A 21,712-nucleotide genomic window follows, 5' to 3' on the forward strand; every position below is an offset into this window, starting at 1 on the left:
TTTCTTGCCTAACTTAAGGTGTGATCTCTCCAATTTTAGCCACTGGCCCCAAACACTGTTATTGAAGTAGCCAGTGATGCGAGAGTTCCATAAACACGGTGGTGGCTGGAATTGGCTTACACGTAGGATCTCTGCTAGTGTGTATTAGCTAAATGGAAATTTTTAAATTAAATCTGGAGAAGTTTGGATCTTGACTCAAGAGCTTATTGACTGTGTCACAGTGTAAATATTTTTAAGTAGGGAAGGGACATAACCAGTCAACAATCTCTGTTTATCTGACTTGATTTATTACATTAAAACTGAGAAATAGAATTGAGAACTGTAAACTGGAGGAAGTTTTTAAAGGTGGTCTTAGCCCAGAGAGGAAGGAGAATGAAAGGTGTGTTGTAACCAGAATACTAGGGGAGGGGGGACTCTTTTTTTGGAGGAGGTGGTGGTAATTAAATCACAACAGTTACATATAAAATGAAAAATCCAAAAAAAAAAAACCCAAATATAAAAAAATAGATTAATAAGTACAAAATTTAGTACAAACATATAAAGATTTTAATATAGTTATTTAGAGTTAAATTTTAATAAATGGGAAATTATATGATGTTATGTTAAAAGGGACAATAGCCCTGGCCGGGTAGCTCAGTTGGTTAGAGTGTAGTCCCTATGCCAAGGTTGCAGGTTCAGTCCTGGTCAGGTCACATACAAGAGTCAACCAGTGAATGCATGGATGGGTGGAACAACAAATGCATGTCCTCTCCCTCTCTCTCTCTCTCTGTCCCACACACACACTTCCTTTCTTTCTCTAAAATTAATAAATAAATAAAAATATAAAAAGGGATAATAAATACAAATAGTATACAATGTGATTTCAAACATATAAACTAAAACATATTCATAGGAAAAAAGAATTAAAATGTTAAAATGTATCAACATGTTATCAATGGTTGTTTCCGGGAAGTGAATTACAGATTTTTTTTCCTTTTTTTTTTTTAAACTACATATATATTATTTTTGACAACTGGGGGTGGGGTGGGGAAAGAGATTGATCTTTCCCCTTCTCTTAACCTCTTTTTAACCCAGTAGTATTAGTAAAATATTTTTTTATCTCTCCATAAACTTCTGGCTGCTTAGTATTTAGTGGACAAATTCTAGAAAAATGAAGGACTCTACCAAGGCTAGCACTAAAACGACTGTTTCTGAGCCAGAGACTTTTCCTCTGTGTTATTCATTCACTTACCTGTATAGGTATAGCTGAATGGATGTTTTGTTTTGTTTTGTTTTAATGGATGAACATAATGATACCCTAGTGAAAGATTTAGGTTTATAATGTTTACTTGAAGTAAAGACAATAAATATGCCTTTGTTTTATTATGCTTTACATATTTAATAAAATAATCTGAATTAGAAGCCTAATGTAACAACTAAAAATAAGTTTATTTTCCTTCATTGTTTTCAGGTGCTAAGTAAGCTTTACCAATAGTCTGTGATAACTTTGGCTTAATTTATAGATAGGAATTAATACCAATAATATAATTTATAGACACTTTTTTACACATCTTAAACTGTGAAACAAGTTTGGGGTTTCTTCTCTGTCTTTCAGACATTAGGAGAAAGAGGTTTCTTCTCAATGGAAAAATGTATTCTTCTTATCCTAAAGTAAAGAAAAATGTGAATAAGTAAGTAAATTTTCACTCTGGGAAAACGCCCTTTAATCCCAACCCCACTTTAATCTAAATTGGATTTGTTCCCAAATGTACTTCATTTCGTAGAGCAGAATGTAAAAGCCACAACCACATGATCCAAGTAACCGAGAAACCACTCCTCCTCCCATGGGGGCTCGTTAGAAGCACAGAATGTCAGGCCCCTGGCCAGACCTACGGCCTCGGAATCTGAATACTAATAAGAGACCCAGGTAATCTGTAGGCACATTGAAGCTTGAGAAGCACTGGGCTAGACAACTTCTTGTTGTTTTCACACGCCACAGACTGAGAAGGCAATTGATCAAAGAAAATAAATGAAACTTGTGAGGATGGTGAAAGTGAAACATCTGTTTGCAGTCTCTAACAGAAATGTGTTTTAGAGCTACAAATGGATGATCATAATTCTAAATTTAAAATAATGTGCATGAAATATTGGAAAAGTCATAGCTGCAATGATTGTGTTGTTCATGAGAAAGAGGAAAGAAGCCCAAGTGAATAATAAAAAAAAAAAGAGGACTAATCAGACTATCTAAGTGAAGTACGTTTTATAGGAGAAGTTCCTGGAAATATTGTAACCCCTGGAAAACCTCTCTTTGAAAGCATTAGTTCAAAGGTGTTTGTAAGATATGTGAAACTTATCATGGTTCACACACTAAAGTCAATAGGTTCCCTTGCTTTTCCCTCTGTTATCTGCATTCTGTTTAATTTAGCAGTCTCAAGTGGTGGAACACCCTATACTTTTGTGGAGGGGGAGATGTGAGTTAGCAGCAAGAACATTCTGAACATATAGTATGCATTCATCACATACATGCCGGTTTATCATTCATTGGTCATTCTCGTGACAAAACGTGATTGAGCACTTAGCCTGCCAGGCCCAGTGCTAAGTTCTAGATCAGTGATGGCGAACCTTTTGAGCTCGGCGTGTCAGCATTTTGAAAAACCCTAACTTAACTCTGGTGCCGTGTCACATATAGAAAGTTTTTGATATGTGCAACCAGAGTAAAAGAAAGATTTATATTTTTGATATTTATTTTATATATTTAAATGCCATTTAACAAAGAAAAATCAACCAAAAAAATGAGTTCATGTGTCACCTCTGACACGTGTGTCACAGGTTCGCCATCACTGCTAGGCTATTTTTGATTTATTTTTCTAAACAATACCATAGTTTTAACAGCCTAAAAAGAGGTCTGAACCCGAAAATATATTAATTTTGGTAATATGAAAACTGTGCCCCAGTGAATAGTCACTCAATCTAAAATTACTGCCGTAATTGGAGGTTTTTTCATTAATAATGAGAAATGTTTAATTCTTAGTTATTGGTCTGATTCATATTGACCAATCAGTTATAATTTGTATACAGATAGTGGCAGTTCTTATGGCAAAATGTGGCTGGCAACTTACTGATGTGAAGCAAAGATAGATAACAGTAACAGTTACATATGGTAACATGATCACTATAAGGGCTTGACATGGGCTGGAGATAGAGGGCTGAGGCCTCCTAGGAAGGCAGTCTGGGTGAGTAACAATGAGCAGGAGCCATGAACAAGTCGCTCCTACATTGTATGGATGGAAGTAATGCAATTATGGTCAAAATGAAACATATTTTTAAATCATGTGTCCCCAATTGAGGAATTGGGTAATCTATTTTATGTCTTCAAATGAAGGTAATTTTGTTTTTTCAAACCAGTCTTATAACATGGCATTTAGAAAATTATTCACCTTGAAAATAAATTGCTTTACAAGTTTGCTTGGAATGATGGATTTACCCACTGTAAGTGGACCTGACAACTTGGGTGGAAAGTTGAAATCAACAGCCCCCAATGGGCACGTGGCCCAGACTTGGGTTGAATCAACCATTGCTTCATGACACAGATATCTTTGTAGATTTTGAGTGTAGTTGCCTCCCAACTTCTAACCCTGCAATCCCATAGCCCTGGCATTGTGCCTGTTTAATCACCACGACTAGTTCCACCCTTGTTTTCCAATGACTGGAGTCTCTGCCATGATGGCCCAGTGATTCAGAGTATAGTCTCGGAAGTTGGGTGGACACAAAGTTTGTAGCTCTGACCTCGCTACCTCCTAGACATGGGATCTTGGGTAATGCAATGTCTCTATGCCTCAGTTCTCACCTGGAAAACGGAGATTAAACATCTCATCTCATGGGATCATGTGGATTACAGAACTATATAAGACACTGCCATGCCTGCCACATGGTAAATGGTGGCTATTACTACTTTTTAAACCCAGGTCTCCATACTGGTTCCTTTTTGCTACATGAATCTCCTATAGCAACAAGGGTTTCTGTTTATTTGATTGTATTAACTTGTGTCTTAGTTTCTTAGTGGCAGTATTTTCTTTCTACTGATTTCATATTCCAGAGGCTGTCTCCCTAGGAACCCTTCTCCTTTGTCCCACTTTTGCTGACCTCTGTACTCCAGGTTCAACAGACACCCAGGCTTGGTCACGGGGATCCTTCTCCTTTGTCCCACCTTTGCTGACCTCTCACTGTACTCCAGGTTCAACAGACACCCAGGCTTGGTCACTGTTTGTCTCAAAGAGGCAGTCGTGCCTAGTGGTTAAAAGCCACGAAGACTAGCTGCCTGGGTTTGAATCTTAGCACTTCCACTTACAAGCTGAGTGACTCTAATAAATTATTTAACCTTTCTGTGCCTCAATTTCTCATCTGTGAAATGAATTGTACCTGTGTCATGTGATTGTTGTAAAGATGAGAAAGATTAATATATGTGAAGAATCTAGAATCGTAAGTGCTACACAGCATTTGCTATTATGAATCTCACTTGAGTAACCCCGAGCTTGGCACATACCCCCTTCTTTCTTCTCACTCTGGGGTAACCTCCTAATTGTAGAGATATTTTTAGGATTTGTATACCCAGTTTCATGTCCCTAGACTATCTGGACACTGCTTGTGCTTCCATGTCAAGACCCCTGCCTTCTCCACATCCTGCCACAAATGTTCCTGGCAGACACTGGCTGTGACAGTGAAGAATGAGGAATATTTTGTTCTAAACATTATGTCTGTGAGGAGCAGTGCACTGCACCCAGACTGGTGGCCTCCTACGTAAAATAGGGTGAAACCAAGGGAGCCCAGCAAAGCGGCTGCCTTATTCTCCCTTACTTTCCTCACCCGCCTCTCCCCATTTCCACTGGTAAACAAAGGTCATCCATCTGGAAGCAAGATTCCTCCCCACTGAGGCTGACTGTGCGCTACAGTCTCTTATGTGGCTAATACAAAGCAAAGGAAAGAGAAGTGCAACTCAGAGCATGAACTTCCGTTGCATACATGGGGTCAGTTGGTTAGCTGCACTGTTACTGTTTAAATTCCACAATGAGGCAATGTGGCTAACCTAAAAGTAACCAGAGAGAAGCAAGGCAAAAGAAGATTGAATTTTGATTGAGAACTTTGACTAAAGCATACACCACTGGTGTGTAACCTGTTCTGTGCCTTTAGGGCCTTGGAGGAAGTCGGGGTATTGGGGTCTTACTTCTCAGCCCTCCGTGCCTCGAATAGTACTTGGCTTGTGGCAGTAATGTGTTTCTGCTGGGCAGTCCTGGCTTCAAGCCTCCCACGGGGAAATTCCTTTTAATGCTCCAAATCCCTTCCAGGGCCACTGTTAATATTTTCAAAAGCAAGATGATTATTAGCTTATTCTCTTTTTAGCACAAAGTATTTTAAAAATATTTATGTGGTAATTATTTTTGTCAGTCATTTTGGGTGACAGTTTATATGGTTTGATTAATCAGACCAAAGGTCTTTATTATTTGTTTAATCTTTTATTCCAGTTCATTTCATTATTCCTTATGCAGTTAAACCTCTACAGTGCTTAATTAGATCATTTAATTTGATCCTTAAGAAGTAGATGAAAACCCAATATGGAAATATAAGTAATAAAATGCAGAAAAATCAAGAATATATAATAGTTAAGATATAGATTTCATTCAGTCAACTTTGTCTGATTCTGATTTTTTAAATTAAATCTTTATTGTTAAAAGTATTACATATGTCCCTTTTCCTCCATTGACACCTTCTAGCCAGCCCGCCCCTGGCCTTAGGCCTTCACCATTGTCTCTGTTCAAGGGTTATGCATATATGCATACAAGTTCTTTGGTTGATCACTTCCCACCCTCCCCTGCCTTCCCTCTGAGATTCTACAGTCTGTTCTATGCTTCTATGTCTCTGGATCTATTATTCATCAGTTTATGTTGTTCATTAGATTCAACATATGAGTGAGGTCATGTGATATTTGTCTTCCTCTGACTGGCTTATTTTGCTTTGCATAATGCTCTCCGTGACCCTCCATGCTGTATCAAAGGGTAAGAGATCCTTCTTTTTCCTAGAAGTGCAAATATTTCTAAAAATAATATAACCCAAAGTGACCACATTAATTCATCCAGTAGATTCAATGATCTTCTAAAAGCCATAAACTAGATGCTGTTTAATCTCCCCTTTAAAGAAATATAAACTCACTAGAAAACACTATAGCAAAATATTTGGAATGTGCTGTCTACACATTGGCAGATTATAGGCCTAAATCCTGATACCATTCAATAAGTATTGGTTTAGTAATGATTTGCACTGGGCTTTCCTCCCTATCCTAAAGACAATTAGTCCGTTTTCAGAGTCAGTCAACATAAATTTGGTGACAATCTACTGTGTAGAAACCTGTGACCCAAGTCAAGTAAGGTAGTGAATTCAGGTTAGCGCCCAAGTTGTTTTTCCCATTTTGGAAGCTGCAAATTTCAACGGCAAACATTTTCTACAGATCCCAGGATGCCCACGGGCATCCACGCTGACATCCGAGCCCTCGCTAAAGGATTTCATACCTGTAATGATTAGGGGCTCAGCCTTTGAGTCGGCAGGAGATCTGGGTTTTAGTCTCTGCTCCACCACCTACCAGTTGTATAACTTTGGGCAAGTTCTTTAACCCAATATGCCCCAGTCTCCTCGTCTATGAAATGGGGATGATAATAACTACCTTACAGGCTAATTATAGGCCTGGGATAAAATGGAGAAAAGGTGCTCTACACTTAATAAATAGAAGCTATTATTTGGAAAGGGACAATAATTTTCCTGTCCAAGTATGGACTTGGATTCCATTTCTAGAGGCATCGTGACTGAGCTAATTCTCTGAGCTGAATGTCAATGCTTGCTTCTCCTTCCCTCCCCTGAATAGAGCAGCTGAAGCTATCTGTCAAGATTAATTTCTTCCGTCTTCTTCAAAGACCTTCAAGGAAAACTCCACAATCTCCTTCTGTCAAGACTTACAAGGTTTAAGCTGTTTCTTGTATCTAACCTAAATCTTCCCCCACCATTCAAACCAGGTTCCTCTTCTTCCATCAAATCTAGAGATAGAAAAGGGCTGCTCACCAGCCTCTGGATAGTAGGCGCTCAGATCTAGGAGTCCCCAAACGATGATTAAATACCCCCTGTGCAAGGCACCCCGTAAGAGACCAAGGAAGAAGATTTAGATTTGTTCTGCACTGTGGGAATGTCAGGTAAATGGAATACAGTTTAAAATCGGTTGGTAGAACTATGTAATAAAACCATGGCCAATTAGTTAGAAGACCTGCACTAGTCTGATTTAGTTGTGGTCTTTCGGATGCAATCACAGGCATAGCTGGAAGTTTACAAGTAAATAGGAAAAATACCTGAAATGCAGATGCTCAGAAATGCATGAAAAAACAAAAACACCCTAGAAGGATAATATGTGCATAAGCATGTACTGTACTCAAGGGTAGAGGCTGCTGGAAAAAAATAGCATTACTTTGATGTGATGTTTGGATGAAGAAGTTACGAAAGATGATATGTTCCACTGGAGAAAGATGATATATTCATCTGGAAAGAAGCGCGGATACCCTCGGAAGCAGCTGCCTCTTTAAAGAGAAATCCAGCTCCCTCAGCTCCAGCCATGGTCATGGCCACGTGCATTCCAGGAGGAGGAAGGAACACAAAGCGGGGGCAGCGCCAGAGACCTGTGTTGGCAGCTGGACCCGAAAAGGAAAGGGGCAGCGGGCACAAGAGAGAAGCTCCGAGAGAGGAATTAAATTCTTTCTCGAAACTCAGAATCTTCCAGACATTCTTCTTTCTCCTCCTCTCATGCCCCCAGCCCTTTCTAGTCAGAGACCTTTGGAGGTATGTGGTTTTTTTTAATCCCCACCCGAGGATATGTTTATTGATTTGAGAGAGAGAGAGAGAAAGAGAGAGAGAGAGAGAGAGAGAGAGAAACATCAATGTGAAAGAAACATCGGTTGCCTCCCCTACTCGCCCTGACCTGAGATTGAACCTGCAACCGAGGTGTGTGCCTTGACCGGAATGAACCTGCAACCTTTCGTTGTATGGAATGACACGAGTCAATCAACTGAGCCACACAGCTAGGACTTAGGTGTGTTTTTATTCTGAATTTTAAAGTTACTAAACCATGCCTTTATGCTGGGAAGTGCAGCCAGTGGGGCCTGGCCTGGTCTCTCAGGGAAGGAAAGCTCACCCTTTAAAAATATTTGTGTTCCCTTCAGCTATCTCTGGACTGTGCACAACGAACATCAGAGCCTGAAAAGCCAGTTTTGAGCCATGTCATCTATGCCTCCTTTGAGGTATGTGTCAGATCTGATCAGAGGAAGAAAAATGTAAGTGATTTAAATTTATGTTTGTTGGCTTCCAGGCTCTGTAATTATCTTGACATGCCTTTGGCGTGGAGTAAATTCCTTGCATATTGTAGGTAAATGAAACATTTTTGTTGAATGAATTAACAAATAACAAACACATCCACTCTCACATAGCAACATTTTACATTTTCTCAGTTGGTACTAAACATAATAAATAAACCAGACTCTAAATTAAGTTTCCGTGCATTAACACACACAGAGACACAGATGAATGGATTTGGCAGGACACTATTGAAAGTCATTGGGAAAGGAAATGTGGAAGAGAAAACTAGAAAGCTTCATTAATCAAATTTATCATGACTACTTAATAAAGTTTGGCAGGTCTTAGCCAGAAAAATACAAAAGCCCTTGCAATGTGAAAACATTAAATTAGAATATTCGTTTTATTTCTGCAAAGTCCTCTGTAGAATTTCTTAGAAACATAGAAATCATTTTAAGATAAATCATTCCATAATGCATGCTTCCCAAACTTACCTCTTCTTTTTAAAAAGTTCTAAGGAGGGGGAAATCTTCAGGGAATCACTAAAAATATGTGATGTCTGCTAAATTCTCATATATCCAGAAAGTCCCATAAGTTTCCCCAAATTCCATTTTCACCTGACAGGAGATCTGATCAGAAAATTGCATTTCTTTTCTTTTTTTCCAGGATGCTGAGAACTTTTCTATAGGTCCTGGCCCTGTTCTCACCTGTCAGGAATGGGTGTGATGAAACCTCCATTCTGAATCTAAACTGGGGCTGAAACTGGAGAAATGTGCCAACTTTTGTTTTGGTGTTGGTTTTGGTGTGTGTGTGTTAACTGACGAGAGTACTATTTGTAACGTAGTCCTGTTTTTTTATTTTTATTTATTTATTTATTTTAAATATATTTTTATTGATTTTTTACAGAGAGGAAGGGAGAGGGATAGAGAGTTAGAAACATCGATGAGAGAGAAACATCGATCAGCTGCCTCCTGCACACCTCCCACTGGGGATGTGCCCGCAACCAAGGTACATGCCCTTGACCGGAATCGAACCTGGGACCCTTCAGTCCGCAGGCTGATGCTCTATCCACTGAGCCAAACCAGTTAGGGCCATAGTCCTGTTTTTTAAAGAAGGACAGTATAACTCCATGGTTAGAAGCCTACATTCAAATATCAGCTATTTCAATGTGTGACAATGGGCAAGTCACTGAACCTCCCTGAGCCTCGCCTTCCAGATCTGCAAAATGGGACTAATAAGAACACAGGGTTGTTGCAGGAATTAAGAGAGATAATTTGTGAACACTCTCATGTCCAGAAGACACACTGTGAATGATAGTCATTATGATAATAATTAGTATTCCCATCATTACCATCATCATTTTATATCCTATCTAATAATAGACAAACATGGTAATTGGCCGTACCTTTGCTATGCCTCCCATTGGCTAATCAGCGCAATATGCAAATTAACCATCATTTGCATATCAACAAAGATGGCAGTTAATTTGCATACGTAGGCTCCAAGTGGCGGAGGGAAGACTGAAGGTGAGCCAGAGCCGAGAAGATGGAAGACTGAAGGCGGCTCCGGCCGGAGCAGCAAAGATGGAAGACTGAAGGCGGCTCCGGCCGGAGCCAAGGCCTGGGTCCCGGGTGCCGGAGGAAAACCGGTGCTGGCAGCCAGGGGAAGGGAAGGCCTATTGCACGAATCTTTTTGTGCAACAGGCCTCTACACCCTTCATCTACCTCACCCCTCACCACAGCATCCAATGCTTCTTACTGAGCCCATATGTCTCTGCTTCAGGAGCCTGGAAAAAAAATCAAAAACCCAGAGAAGAGAGGTTTTAGAGGCCTGGCAGCTCATTTTTTCTGTGGTCACTGATGCCATTCCCTAAACCCAAGCATGGGGACACAGCAACCACCACATAGAACATCTTGGCCACTGCATGGTCTTCACAGCTCTTATTAACTGTTGTCACAACACAGCCACAAGAACAGATGGGACAGCGCGTGCAGCTGAGGGCCCCAGGAGACTGCACAGCTCCTTATCCCGAGTCCCCTGTTCCTACCCAAACAACAGCACCCCAAAAGAAATGTGTTGCTCACTCTGCTAGATGTCCATAACACCTAACTTCTGGATCTCCTGATTTTTTTTTTTTTGATTTTTTTTTTTACCAATTTCACTCAACCCAAGGAGAGAAAACTTTTGATCTTTTACCAACCAAAGAAAAAGAGAAAAAGCACATAAATAATTTAAGTCTAATGCTTCTGGATACTTGACATAATTAACTCAGTCATAATTAAAATGTGATATAATGTGAGGTGCTTAACTTTGGGACAAACCCCCCTCTAAACAAATGGCATCATCTCTGCAGTAGGTTTACCTCCATGCACTTTCTTATGTGCCCATGTATAGGTGCTTTACCAACATTGAGGGGAAGCCCAGTCTGGACACTTTTTGGAATCTCACCTTCAGCAACCGTATCATTGTGAGAGTCTGTGAAATTTATTGTTTGAAAATTCAAATGAACCCAACTAATGTATACACAGCTCCACAAACATGCTTGGATACATGTATATAGCTTGGAGTCCCTAGAATTGAGATAGACTGGGGTATACCTAAGAAATAGTATATATTGCTTCTCTATCTGAGAGAACTTCTGAGAGAGAGCGAAACCAGGCAGGTAATATAAGGAAGTAAAGTCAGGGGTAAAAATTAACTGGCTCTTCCAGTCTTATTTTCTTTCTACTTGTGCTGGAGGCATGAATGCCAGAGAAATACTTTTTCCCTATTTCTACCACAAGAAGAGGAAGTCTGCAGTGAATGTGTAAACATTAAATAGTATGTGATATGCCCCACTTGACTGGGGAACTGGGTGAGCAACGTTTAACAGTTGGGTGGAGAGGCCAGCAAGGACAGTGTGACTGCTGCCAACTGTGAATGTCGACTCTGTTGTCACATCTTTCTTTCTCTTCCCCGCTTTCTCTTCACCCAAGATAATCTAGAAATCTAGATTTGTATATAAACAGTCCTGATATTATTTAAAATGTTGACAACTCCTTCATATATTTAAAAAACCCAATGCAGAACAAATAAATATGTCCATATGTTTATAAGAGGGAGCTAGCATATGAGCCAACAGTTTGGATCCTGAGCCAAGCTAAGATAGCCCTGATAGCCTAATGAGATGTGGGATACGGTGATCTGGAGTGGGATGGAGGATGGCTCTCCGGTTCTAGACTTGGATAACAGGCCATGGCATTCACTGGGATGGGTGACACATGGGAAAGAGCAATGGGGAGAGGTATGAGTTTAATTTTGGACGTGGACCCTAGGTACTTATGGGACATCTGGGAAGAGAGAGTTAGCCTGGAGACACAGATTTCAAAAGCATGGCAGTGATATAGTAGAGGAAACTACGGGAATAGCTGAGCCGATTCAGGGAGAACTCATGAAACAAGATGAGAAGACTCTGGGTAATACCCTGGCAAACATCCACATTTGAAAATGGGGGTGATTTAAAATTATTCATAAAGGAGAATTAGAAGGACTATCCAGAGAAGAGAAGAGTGAGGACATTTTAGTATCAAGGAATTTGAGGAAGGAAGAATGGTTAAGGAGAGAGCCATCAACTACATCAAATGTTGCAGAAATCTCAAGCCACTAGGTTTAGCCATAATATGTCACAGAAGGCACTACGGTGAATAGAAAGTCAGTGATGCCCTGGCTTGGTGCTCAGTTGGTTAGAGCGTCATCCCAATATGCCAAGGTCGTGGGTTTGATCCCCAGTTAGAGTAATACAGAAATCAGCCAATTAATGCATAAATGAGTGGAACAACAAATCTCACTCTCTCTTTCTCTCTCCCTTGCTCTCTCTCCCTTGCTCTCTCTCCCTCTAAAATCAATCAATCAATCAATCAATCAATCAAACAATCAAGAAAGTCAACTGCATTTGGGGTCAGACCTGAATTTGGAATTCGGTTTTGCCATTTACTTAATGCATAACCTTGGACAGTAAAAAAACCTCTTAAAATATTAGTTTACTCAACCATAAAAATGGGTAACACTACTAGTATATCTCAAAAAAGCCATAACAGCTATAGCACATGGCTTTTGTGAGAATTTGTGGTAAGTAAAATAAAGACTCTGTCCTCAGGTGGCTTATGTTCTAGTGCGAGAGTCAATAATGGAGTACACAAATTAATATATAATTCAGGAAGTGATAGAAAAAAGCAGAAAGAAGAAAGTAATATAAAGGCTTAGAGAGTAACTTGGGAGGGCGGGTAGTTTCTATTTTAACTTGGTAGAGAGGTTATCTCCGAGTGAATGACATTTGAAGTGAAATTTGAATGAAGAGAGAGGAAGACATTTGATGGTCTAAGTGAAGTGTAAAGGTGGGGGCGGGGGAGGAGGAGAGGCGGAGGCGTCTCCGAAAGGGTCATGACCCACAGGTTGAGAACCGCTGGCTTAGAGAGTAACTTGGGAGGGTGGGTAGTTTCTATTTTAACTTGGTAGAGAGGTTATCTCCGAGTGAATGACATTTGAAGTGAAATTTGAATGAAGAGAGAGGAAGACATTTGATGGTCTAAGTGAAGTGTAAAGGTGGGGGCGGGGGAGGAGGAGAGGCGGGGGAGTAGGTTTGGCCTGCTCCAATATATCAAGAAAGCCTGTGTGGCTAAAGTGGATTAGGAAAGTATAGGAGATGAGTTCAGAGAGTTGAGTTGGCCATACAAGGAGATTAAAACATAAACAAAGACTAATATGGAGCCATTGGAGAGTGTTGAGCTTGGAGGTGATGTGCGAAGATTTACATGTAAGAGGTCCCTCTGATTTCTGTGCAGAGAATAAATGACAGTAGAAGCTGTTACAGGATTTTACTGTTGAGCCTGCAAGAGATGATGGAGACTTGGGCAAGGCCGCAGTTGGGGAAATTTAGGCTATATTTCAAATGTAGATTCAACAGGATCAGTTGATGGACGGGATGTGAAGTTTGAGGATTTGACTTCTAGGTCTTTGGCCTAATCCACTGAGTGAATGGTGGTACTGTTTCTTGAGAACATGGGACCTGTTGAAGAGTAGCATTTCAAAAGCTGGAGTAAGAACATGAGTTCTGTCTGGGCCTGTTAGGTTTGAAGACCTATTAGATATCCAAGTGGAAAGTTAAGTAGGCTTTTGGGATTGTAGGGGAAAACAGAAGCTAGAGTGATCAATCTTGGAGTACAATATGGTTAGATATGACCATCCAGGGAGTCAGTGTCGATAGAGAACAGGGCCTGTGATTGAATTCTCCAAAGTTTAGAGCAAAAATTCTCCAAAGTGGTATGAACGAAACCAGGAGATTGGAGCACGGTGACCTGGAGGCTACTTGAGAACGTGTTTTAATAGGGAAGGAGTAAACAATTGTGTCAGATCCTACAGAAAAGTTGAGTGTGATGAGTTTGTGGATGTTATCTGATCTTCAAGATCATTGGATTTGACCTTCAAGAGGAAAGCCATTTGAAAACTGGAAGATAACAGTTATCTTGGATTCATGGAAGCAAAAACCTAATTGGAATGGATAGAGGAACAAAGGATAAATAAAGAAATGGAGACCATAGGTCAAGTGTACTAAACTCTCAACATCTATAAGAGCCATCCAATCCCTAAAAGTTTTATGCAGAATTCTGGGTGTGGGTAACAAGCTGTGTTTTCGGGAAGAGAAGCCATGACTTCACCATGTATTTAAAGAACTGCATCACAATAACCCTGCACCAGCAGGTCCAGTGGCTGGCCCAGAGCTGCCAACACTCTGAGACTAAGCTTGTGGCCAAGGGCATGGGGCTTTCAGCCATTTAAAAAAAAAGAAGAAAAAGAAAAAAATAGCAGTTTGTTTTCCTTAAATATAGTCCCTTTAAAACTTAACCTTAAGGAATTTATTTTCAGCTTTGAAAGATTTTTCTAGGCTAAAATAGTACCTCTCTGCCACCTCTAGTGGATATTATTAAAATGCAGCCCAAGCATTCTCTATTTTATTTGAGCATATTTGAAAAGGTTGCCTATAAAAATGAACTTTTATAAGCCAAATGATATTTGCTATTCACATAGCCTGTCTTATAATCAAATATATATAATAAGAATAATACAACATTTGCCCAGCTGGCATAGCTCAGTGGTTGAACTTTGACCTATGAACCAGGAGATCACGGTTTGATTCCAGTCCGGGCACATGCTCTGGTTGAGGGCTCGATCCCCAGTGGGGGGCATGTTGGAGGCAGCAGATCAATGATTCTCTCTCATCATTGATATTTCTATCTCTCTCTCCCTCTCTCTTCCTCTCTGAAATCAATAAAAATATATATATTTAAAAAGATTAGAACCGAAATAAATGTAATAGAGTCTAAAAAAATACAAAAGATAATTAAATCAAGAGCTGGTTCTTTGAAAAGATAAACAAGATCGACAAACCTTTAACTAGACTCATCAAGGAAAAAAGAAAGAGGATCCAAAAGATAAAATCAGAAATAAAGAGAAGTAACAACTGACACCAAAGAAATACAAAGCACTGTAAGAAAATATTACCAATAACTATATGCCAACAAATCAGACAATCTGGATAAAGTGGATAGATTCCCAGAAACATGCAATCTGTAAAAAAATCAATAAAATATATTTTTTTAAAAAGAAAGTAAACCCCAAATGTAATAGTATAGACTTAAACTGTGTTTAACCACCAGGGAAATGGTATGTAGTCTGGGTTTCGGGGAAACAGGTTAGTGGTCATTCTCCATCCATTCACAGGAGTTCAAACTAGACTGTAACTCTCCTTCCAGATACCACATGAACAAAATTGCCCGCTTTGCTGCTCTCTCCTTCTGTAAGAATCAGTGACATGGGAGACCTGAAAAGATGTTTCTCTGGCTGGTTTTGAAAAAGAGAGCAAATATGTCAGGAGTCTGAAATTATGCACCTTGCGGCCTGCAGTGTCTGCTCTTAGGGATTTTTAGAGAATTCAGGCCTTACCTGCTGGGTGTTCAACAATCCTCAGAGTCATGTTTTCAATTCTTTTATTTCTCCCAGCAATGCTGGTACCCAAGAGAGTTTCTATAAAAAACTGATGATTTGAAGGGCATGAAGTATGCACCTAGTAATCACTGAGAAAGAACTGTGAAAATGAGGGTCTCTAGCAGTTTCGAAATTACATCTGTGAGGAATTCTGATTCTAGAGCATGTCTTTTCCCCAATGAACCACCAGTGAAAGCTCTCAATACCATATAACTCATACACTATATGTATGTGCAATAAATCCTTGGATGAGTTGACTTATTTAAATGACTTAGATTCTTCTGGGTCAGTGATTTGCACAGCGGGACCCCTTGGCCTGCAGCATCATCACCTGGGAACTTGATACAAATGCAAATTCTTGAACCCCACCCCAGACCTACTGAGCCAGTTTCCAGCAATCTGCTTTGTGTCTTTTCCCCAATGAACCATCAGTGAAAGCTCTCAATACCATATAACTCATACACTATATGTATGTGCAATAAATCCTTGGATGAGTTGACTTATTTAAATGACTTAGATTCTTCTGGGTCAGTGATTTGCACAGCGGGACCCCTTGGCCTGCAGCATCATCACCTGGGAACTTGATACAAATGCAAATTCTTGAACCCCACCCCAGACCTACTGAGCCAGTTTCCAGCAATCTGCTTTTGATAGGCTCCTAGGTAATTGTGATGAAATCTAACGTTGGGAACCACTGTTATTGGTCATGCCTATGTTGATAAAGATCAAAGATGTTATTGTGTTTTTCAGGCACCTGCTTGTCATAGAAATCACTTCAAAAAACCTGAGATAGCAATGTAGATACTGATATTTAATAATTTTTTCTTCTAAATATAACAGCTTATTTGGGTATAGGTAAATAATTATAAAATTAGCTCAATAATTTCCTCAAAGAACCATTTTTCTTTTGATAGTCATGATTTTGCAATAAATAATCATTCTGCAATCAAATAGGCAATTTCATATCCATTTCACAAATACTGTACACTCATTTGTCTCTGAGATTACCTGCAGGTGTATTTTTAATGTGGCATTCATCTCTCTTAATATAGAGTTCTTCTTCCAGTACTTCCTTAATCCTCTTGTGTGGCTCACAATATAAAAATTTCTTCCCTATAAAGACATTAACAAAGTTGGTTACGTACCATAAATTCTTCCCAACCTTCTAGCTACTACACTTATATGGGTAATTATTTTTAAAAAAAGACATATCCTTTTATATCAATGCAGATGATAAGCCCTGCAGACTCTGTTTTGGGAAGATCTCCTGGTTCTTTTGGGACTTCATACTGTTATATAATTCCTGAACTTTTGGGTAGTTTAAGATATCTCTTTTAGGTATTATGTGGAAATACATGGAGTTTTCTTCATTAGCTTCAAGAACACTTTCAGCATTAGCCGGTTTGGCTCAGTGTCGGTCTGCAGACTGAAGGGTCCTGGGTTCAATTCGGGTCAAGGGCATATACCTCGGTTGCAGGTCTGCCCCGGCCAGGGGCCTGGGCAGGGCACGTGCAGGAGGCAACTAATCAATGTTTCTCTGACATCAATATTTCTCTCTCTTCCCCCCTCTCTTCTACTCTCTCTTCAAATTAATGGAAAAATATCCTTGGGTGATAATTAAAAAAAAAAAGAACACTTCCATTTGTTCTATAAAATCCTATTAAAAACTTACTCTGTGCCAGGCATTTGGCTCGGGCAAAGGACATAGCAACGAATAATTCAGATGTGTGCATGGAGTCTACAATGCAGATATATAACAGAACAGCCTCAGCACTATTTAATCATCACTTTTAGAGCCTGAACCTGAACTGTAGTAGTGAATCACTATGGACCTATGACTTTGTCCTGGCCTCTAACCTGGCCCTATAGGACATCACTGCAATAGTGGGGAACCGTATTATTTGTCCTAAGTACCTTAGCTATATGTTTTCAGCTCTGTGCTATCTGACTCTGTCTGTCTCCCCCATCTCTCCTGTTGGCCTTTCTCTCTTGTTCTCTGAGCTGTAACATGGCCCTCTTGCCCATTCCCACATCTATTTTCTCTGCCTAAAGTGTGGTTCTCCTAGTATTTTTGCACAGAGAACTTCTATTCAAATTTCAGGTGTAGCCTTAAATGTTTCTTTTTAAAAGAATTTATTTTCATTGACTTCAGAGAGGAAAGGACAGGGAGAGAGAGATAGAAACATCAATGATGAGAGAGATTCATTGATTGGCTACCTCTTGTACACCCCCTACTTGGGATTGAGCCTGCAACCCTGGCATATGCCCTGACCAGGAATTGAACTGTGACCTCCTGGTTCATAGGTCAATGCTCAACCACTGAGCCACACTGGCTAGGCAAATTTCAGTTCTTTAGGAAAACCTTCCCTGACTCCACAATCTCAAAATGCTCCTGGTTATTTCTCCTCATAGCATTCTCCTCTTTCTTTAATTTCATTTATTGCAATTTATATATGGTTTTACTTATTTTATATGCAATTACTTATATAACTAGTAACATATCTTCCTTACCAAACCATAAATACCCTAACCTAAAGGCAGGGATGTCTATTTAGTCACAGCTTGGCATAATAATAGATGCTCAGCAAATGTGTGTTCAAATAGTATCAAGCATTGTTAAATTAGATAGAGCTCACCCTGGCCAGTTTGTCTCAGTGGATAGAGCATTGGCCTGGGGACTGAAGGGTCCTGGGCTTGATTCCAGTCAAGGGCACATGCCTGGGTTATGGGCTCATCCCCAACGGGAGGTGTGAGAGAAGCAGCTGATAAGTGATGTTTCTATCTCTCTCTCCCTCTCCCTTCCTCTCTGAGAGCAATAAAAATATATATTTTTAAAAAATGGATAGAGCTCACGACTATTCTATGTGCATGTCTGCCAATGCAGCCTTGTGAATGTCAGGGCACCAGTAGTTCTAGTCTCAGTACTCAAAAGCTCAAAACAAAGAACCATGGAACACCTAAACAATAAAATAATTTAGCTATTTAATATTTGGCTTTAAACTCACAAAGATATGGCAGGTGCATCATCTTTTCCAAACTAACCAATAGAGAACACAAGTGAATAAATTTGGCTTATGTGCAGACTGGCCCAAATGGGCAAGGGACCTGCTGCTTCTGGCCGTGGCCCTGGGTCATGCCTGGTCATGAAGACCCCACACACCCTTAGACAAGGACAAGGTAGAGATACTTTCTGCATCTCATTCTTGTTTCCCCAAAGCTAGGAGTCATGGGAATGAGAGATGGGATCAGCAATACTCCAGCTTAACTTTGGTTTAAACTTTTTTGGTTAAAATTTAGGCAGAAAAGCTTTTAAGAAATGTATCTAAGAAGGGAGAAGAGCCTAAAACAGGTTAGTAAAGAGGAAGAGACCACCTGCCTTAAGTTCAAGTCTCTTGACAATTTCAGCCCAGCTGCTAGAAGAATTTATAGAGGAAATCACTAAAGTTTTGAGGAGCTAGTATAAGCAAATATTCCCTGACCCCAAAAAGAAATAGGAAGGAAGAAAGGAAGGAAGGAAGGGAGGGAAGGAGGGAGGGAGGGAAAAATAAAAAACTAGCAGCAGTTTAATGTTGATTCTTTACCAACATTGTGAACGAATTGGTCAACAGATTGATTGTGAGTACAATGAGGAGCTGTGATTACTGTGTTAAGGACTGCTGAAAACAATATTATTTCAGATAAAACTGTTTTGTTTTTTTGTTAGGAGCTAATAATAATTGCTACAATTTATTGAATGCTACCATGCCCTAAGCATCATACATACATTATATCTTTCTCACAATCACCCTATGGGTAGGTATAATTATTCCTATTTTATAGGTGAAAAAGTAACTTCCAAAAGTCAAAAAACTCATAAAAAAAATTAAAAGTCTTGCCCACCTGATTCTTCCAAACCCAAATTATTAACCAAGATAGATTAGAGAGATGTGACCACAATGTATCTGCATTTCAGCAAGGCATTTGATAAAGTGCATTTGTAGGAGATAGAATGCCCATGTCATAGATGCTGATTGACAGGTCAGGGGCTTCTAGAGGCTCTTCTTAGAATTGTTGAGATCACCATCTAATTTGCTCACTTGGATGTAGAAAATGCCAGCAAACTAACCTAATGTGAGAATGGCACCAACTTGGTGAAGGGCAAACTCAGGACTCAAAGGGCTACTTCTATACCTGGAATGAAGTGCTAAAATCCATAGGACTGTATGAGGGGGATAACTATACCAACTTGTATTTAGGAATCATGGATGTCATAGACTGCATTTGTTAATGTGTTAATAGTATAAAGTGTCTACCAAAACAGCTAAGGCAAGCTGTAGAGAGACTGCAGTCCTTTCCAAAAAATAGACTGAAAACATTTGAAAATTGACAGAGTACTTCGTGTGGGTGTGAACGGCCTGTCTCTACTTAGGCTGAGGCCTGAAAGGAGGTTTTCGGGGAGGGTGAGGAGGGAACTCTAAATGACTCTGTGAGTTTCCAGGAAGTTTAGACTCCTGCCTCAATTCATTACTCACTTCCCTGTAACTTGCCCAATGCCTGGCATGAAGTAAGGACTCAGTATTTGTTGAGTTGATGAGTGAATGGTTAATTCTACCTTTTACACCTACAGCCACAGGAATAAAGAACCTTTAAATTCTAGCATCTTTAATGAGAAAAGTCCCAGATAAGAACTTTGTCAAAATAAGGAATTACTTAAATATACTAAATACTTCCATATACTGAATTAAGTTGCTCTAAGGCAGTGGTTCTCAACCTGTGGGTCGCGAACAATGAAAATACATCCTGCATATCAGATATTTACATTACGATTTATAACAGTAGCAAAATTACAGTTATGAAGTAGCAACGAAAATAATTTTATGGTTGGGGGTCACCACAACATGAGGAACTGTATTAAAGGGTCGCGGCATTAGGAAGGTTGAGAACCACTGCAAGGCCTCTGCATGCAGAGAAATAATGCATCATAATCAGTCATAGTGGAAGCTGATGCTGAGGGAAGAGGCCCTTTCACCAGGAGGCAGAGGTTTTGGGGCTTCCTGATGAGGCCTCCGGGAGGACTGTGTGTGATCCCCTGGGCGGGAGACTGAGCCTCTTCAGCCCAACTCTCCCTCCGGGGAACCGCTGAGCTGGGAGGTAACTGCAGGAACGGAGACAGCTCTCCAGAGACGCAACAAGGAGCTGCAGAAGGGCTGGAAACCGCTGGGATTCCGACCTCTTAGGCTTATTATCTTCACCATCATCATTCCTTAGCACCTGCTGAAAACCTGTGGGGCGCCAGGGGCTGGGAAACATCTGTAAATCCATGGAACAATATGGATGAGCACTGCGACCTGGCGCAGACTCAAGTTACTAGGCGTGGGCTGTGACTGTGGACCAGAACTGCCTTCTGTGCGTTTGGCAGGGCAGGGAGGAGACAGCAGGGTAAAACGTGGCCTAAAATTGTGAGATTCTAAAAGGATTAGGTAGTAATCTATGGACTGAAAGTCGAAGAGATGAGTGTAAGTGTTTGAAGTGTTACAGAAGACTGGAGAAGAACCAAGCAACGCTTAACAGACTCAGGTTACTACTGTGACTGTGGACCAGAACTGCCTTCTGTGCATTTGTCAGGACAGGGAGGAGACAGCAGGGTAAAACGTGGCTTAAAATTGTGAGATTCTAAAAGGATTAGGTAGTAATTTATGGACTGAAAGTCCAAGAGATGAGTGTAAGTGTTTGAAGTATTACAGAAGACCGGAGAAGAACCAAGCAACGCTTAGAGAGATGGAGTTACACTTTATTATTATTATTATTATTATTACGCATGGGCCGAGAGAAAACTGTATTTCAAATTCTGGGCCCCAACATGGAGGAAATTTCCCTATTTATATCTTTTTACCTTCTTTGTCTCCCAAATACGGGATTTTCGGTCCCCTTTGCAAGTTCTTAAAGAGACCTATGTGCTGGGGCTTTGAGACCTCAATCAAAGGAAGGCCTGGCCTGGTGCCAGCACTGATAACTTCGTCTGGGGAAGGTTTATGGCCTCTCTGGAATGGGAGTTGTCTTATTTTCCTTATTATTTAAGCCAGCAAGCATTTACAGGAGCCAAAATGGCAGGGTTAAAATTTCAAACAGCAGTTTTTATATAAGATGGATGCTTCAGAAGTATTTCTCCAGCACTGGCTGAGTGACCGTTGAAGAGTCACTTCCTTTCCTCTAGGCTAGACCTCAGTTTCCTGGTCTGTAAAATGAAGGAATTGGCAAACATGATCTACATGTTTCCGTGTATGAATTTTATATATTGTATTATTTATATAATATACATACATATATATGTGTGTGTATATGTGTGTGTGTGTGT

The 21,712-nt window shown here is 40.1% G+C and overlaps 1 protein-coding gene across 1 annotated transcript in view; it reads right to left on the minus strand.

The window, feature by feature from the left end:
* Positions 1-1,308: 1,308 nt before the first annotated feature.
* Positions 1,309-21,712, minus strand: part of LOC106723605 (chromosome unknown open reading frame, human C11orf97) — a 22,823-nt gene continuing 2,419 nt past the window's right edge. Inside the window, exons 3-6 of the mRNA XM_014530666.1 lie at positions 16,387-16,491; positions 15,337-15,427; positions 5,201-5,326; positions 1,309-1,645 (exon numbers count right to left, since the gene is read on the minus strand). Coding sequence (XP_014386152.1) covers positions 1,641-1,645; positions 5,201-5,326; positions 15,337-15,427; positions 16,387-16,491 — 327 coding nt within the window. The 3' untranslated portion in view covers positions 1,309-1,640. The remainder of the gene's footprint in view (positions 1,646-5,200; positions 5,327-15,336; positions 15,428-16,386; positions 16,492-21,712) is intronic.

The sequence above is a fragment of the Myotis brandtii genome, unplaced genomic scaffold, assembly GCF_000412655.1.
Source record: "Myotis brandtii unplaced genomic scaffold, ASM41265v1 scaffold76, whole genome shotgun sequence".
In the NCBI taxonomy this organism is placed as follows: Eukaryota; Metazoa; Chordata; class Mammalia; order Chiroptera; family Vespertilionidae; genus Myotis; species Myotis brandtii.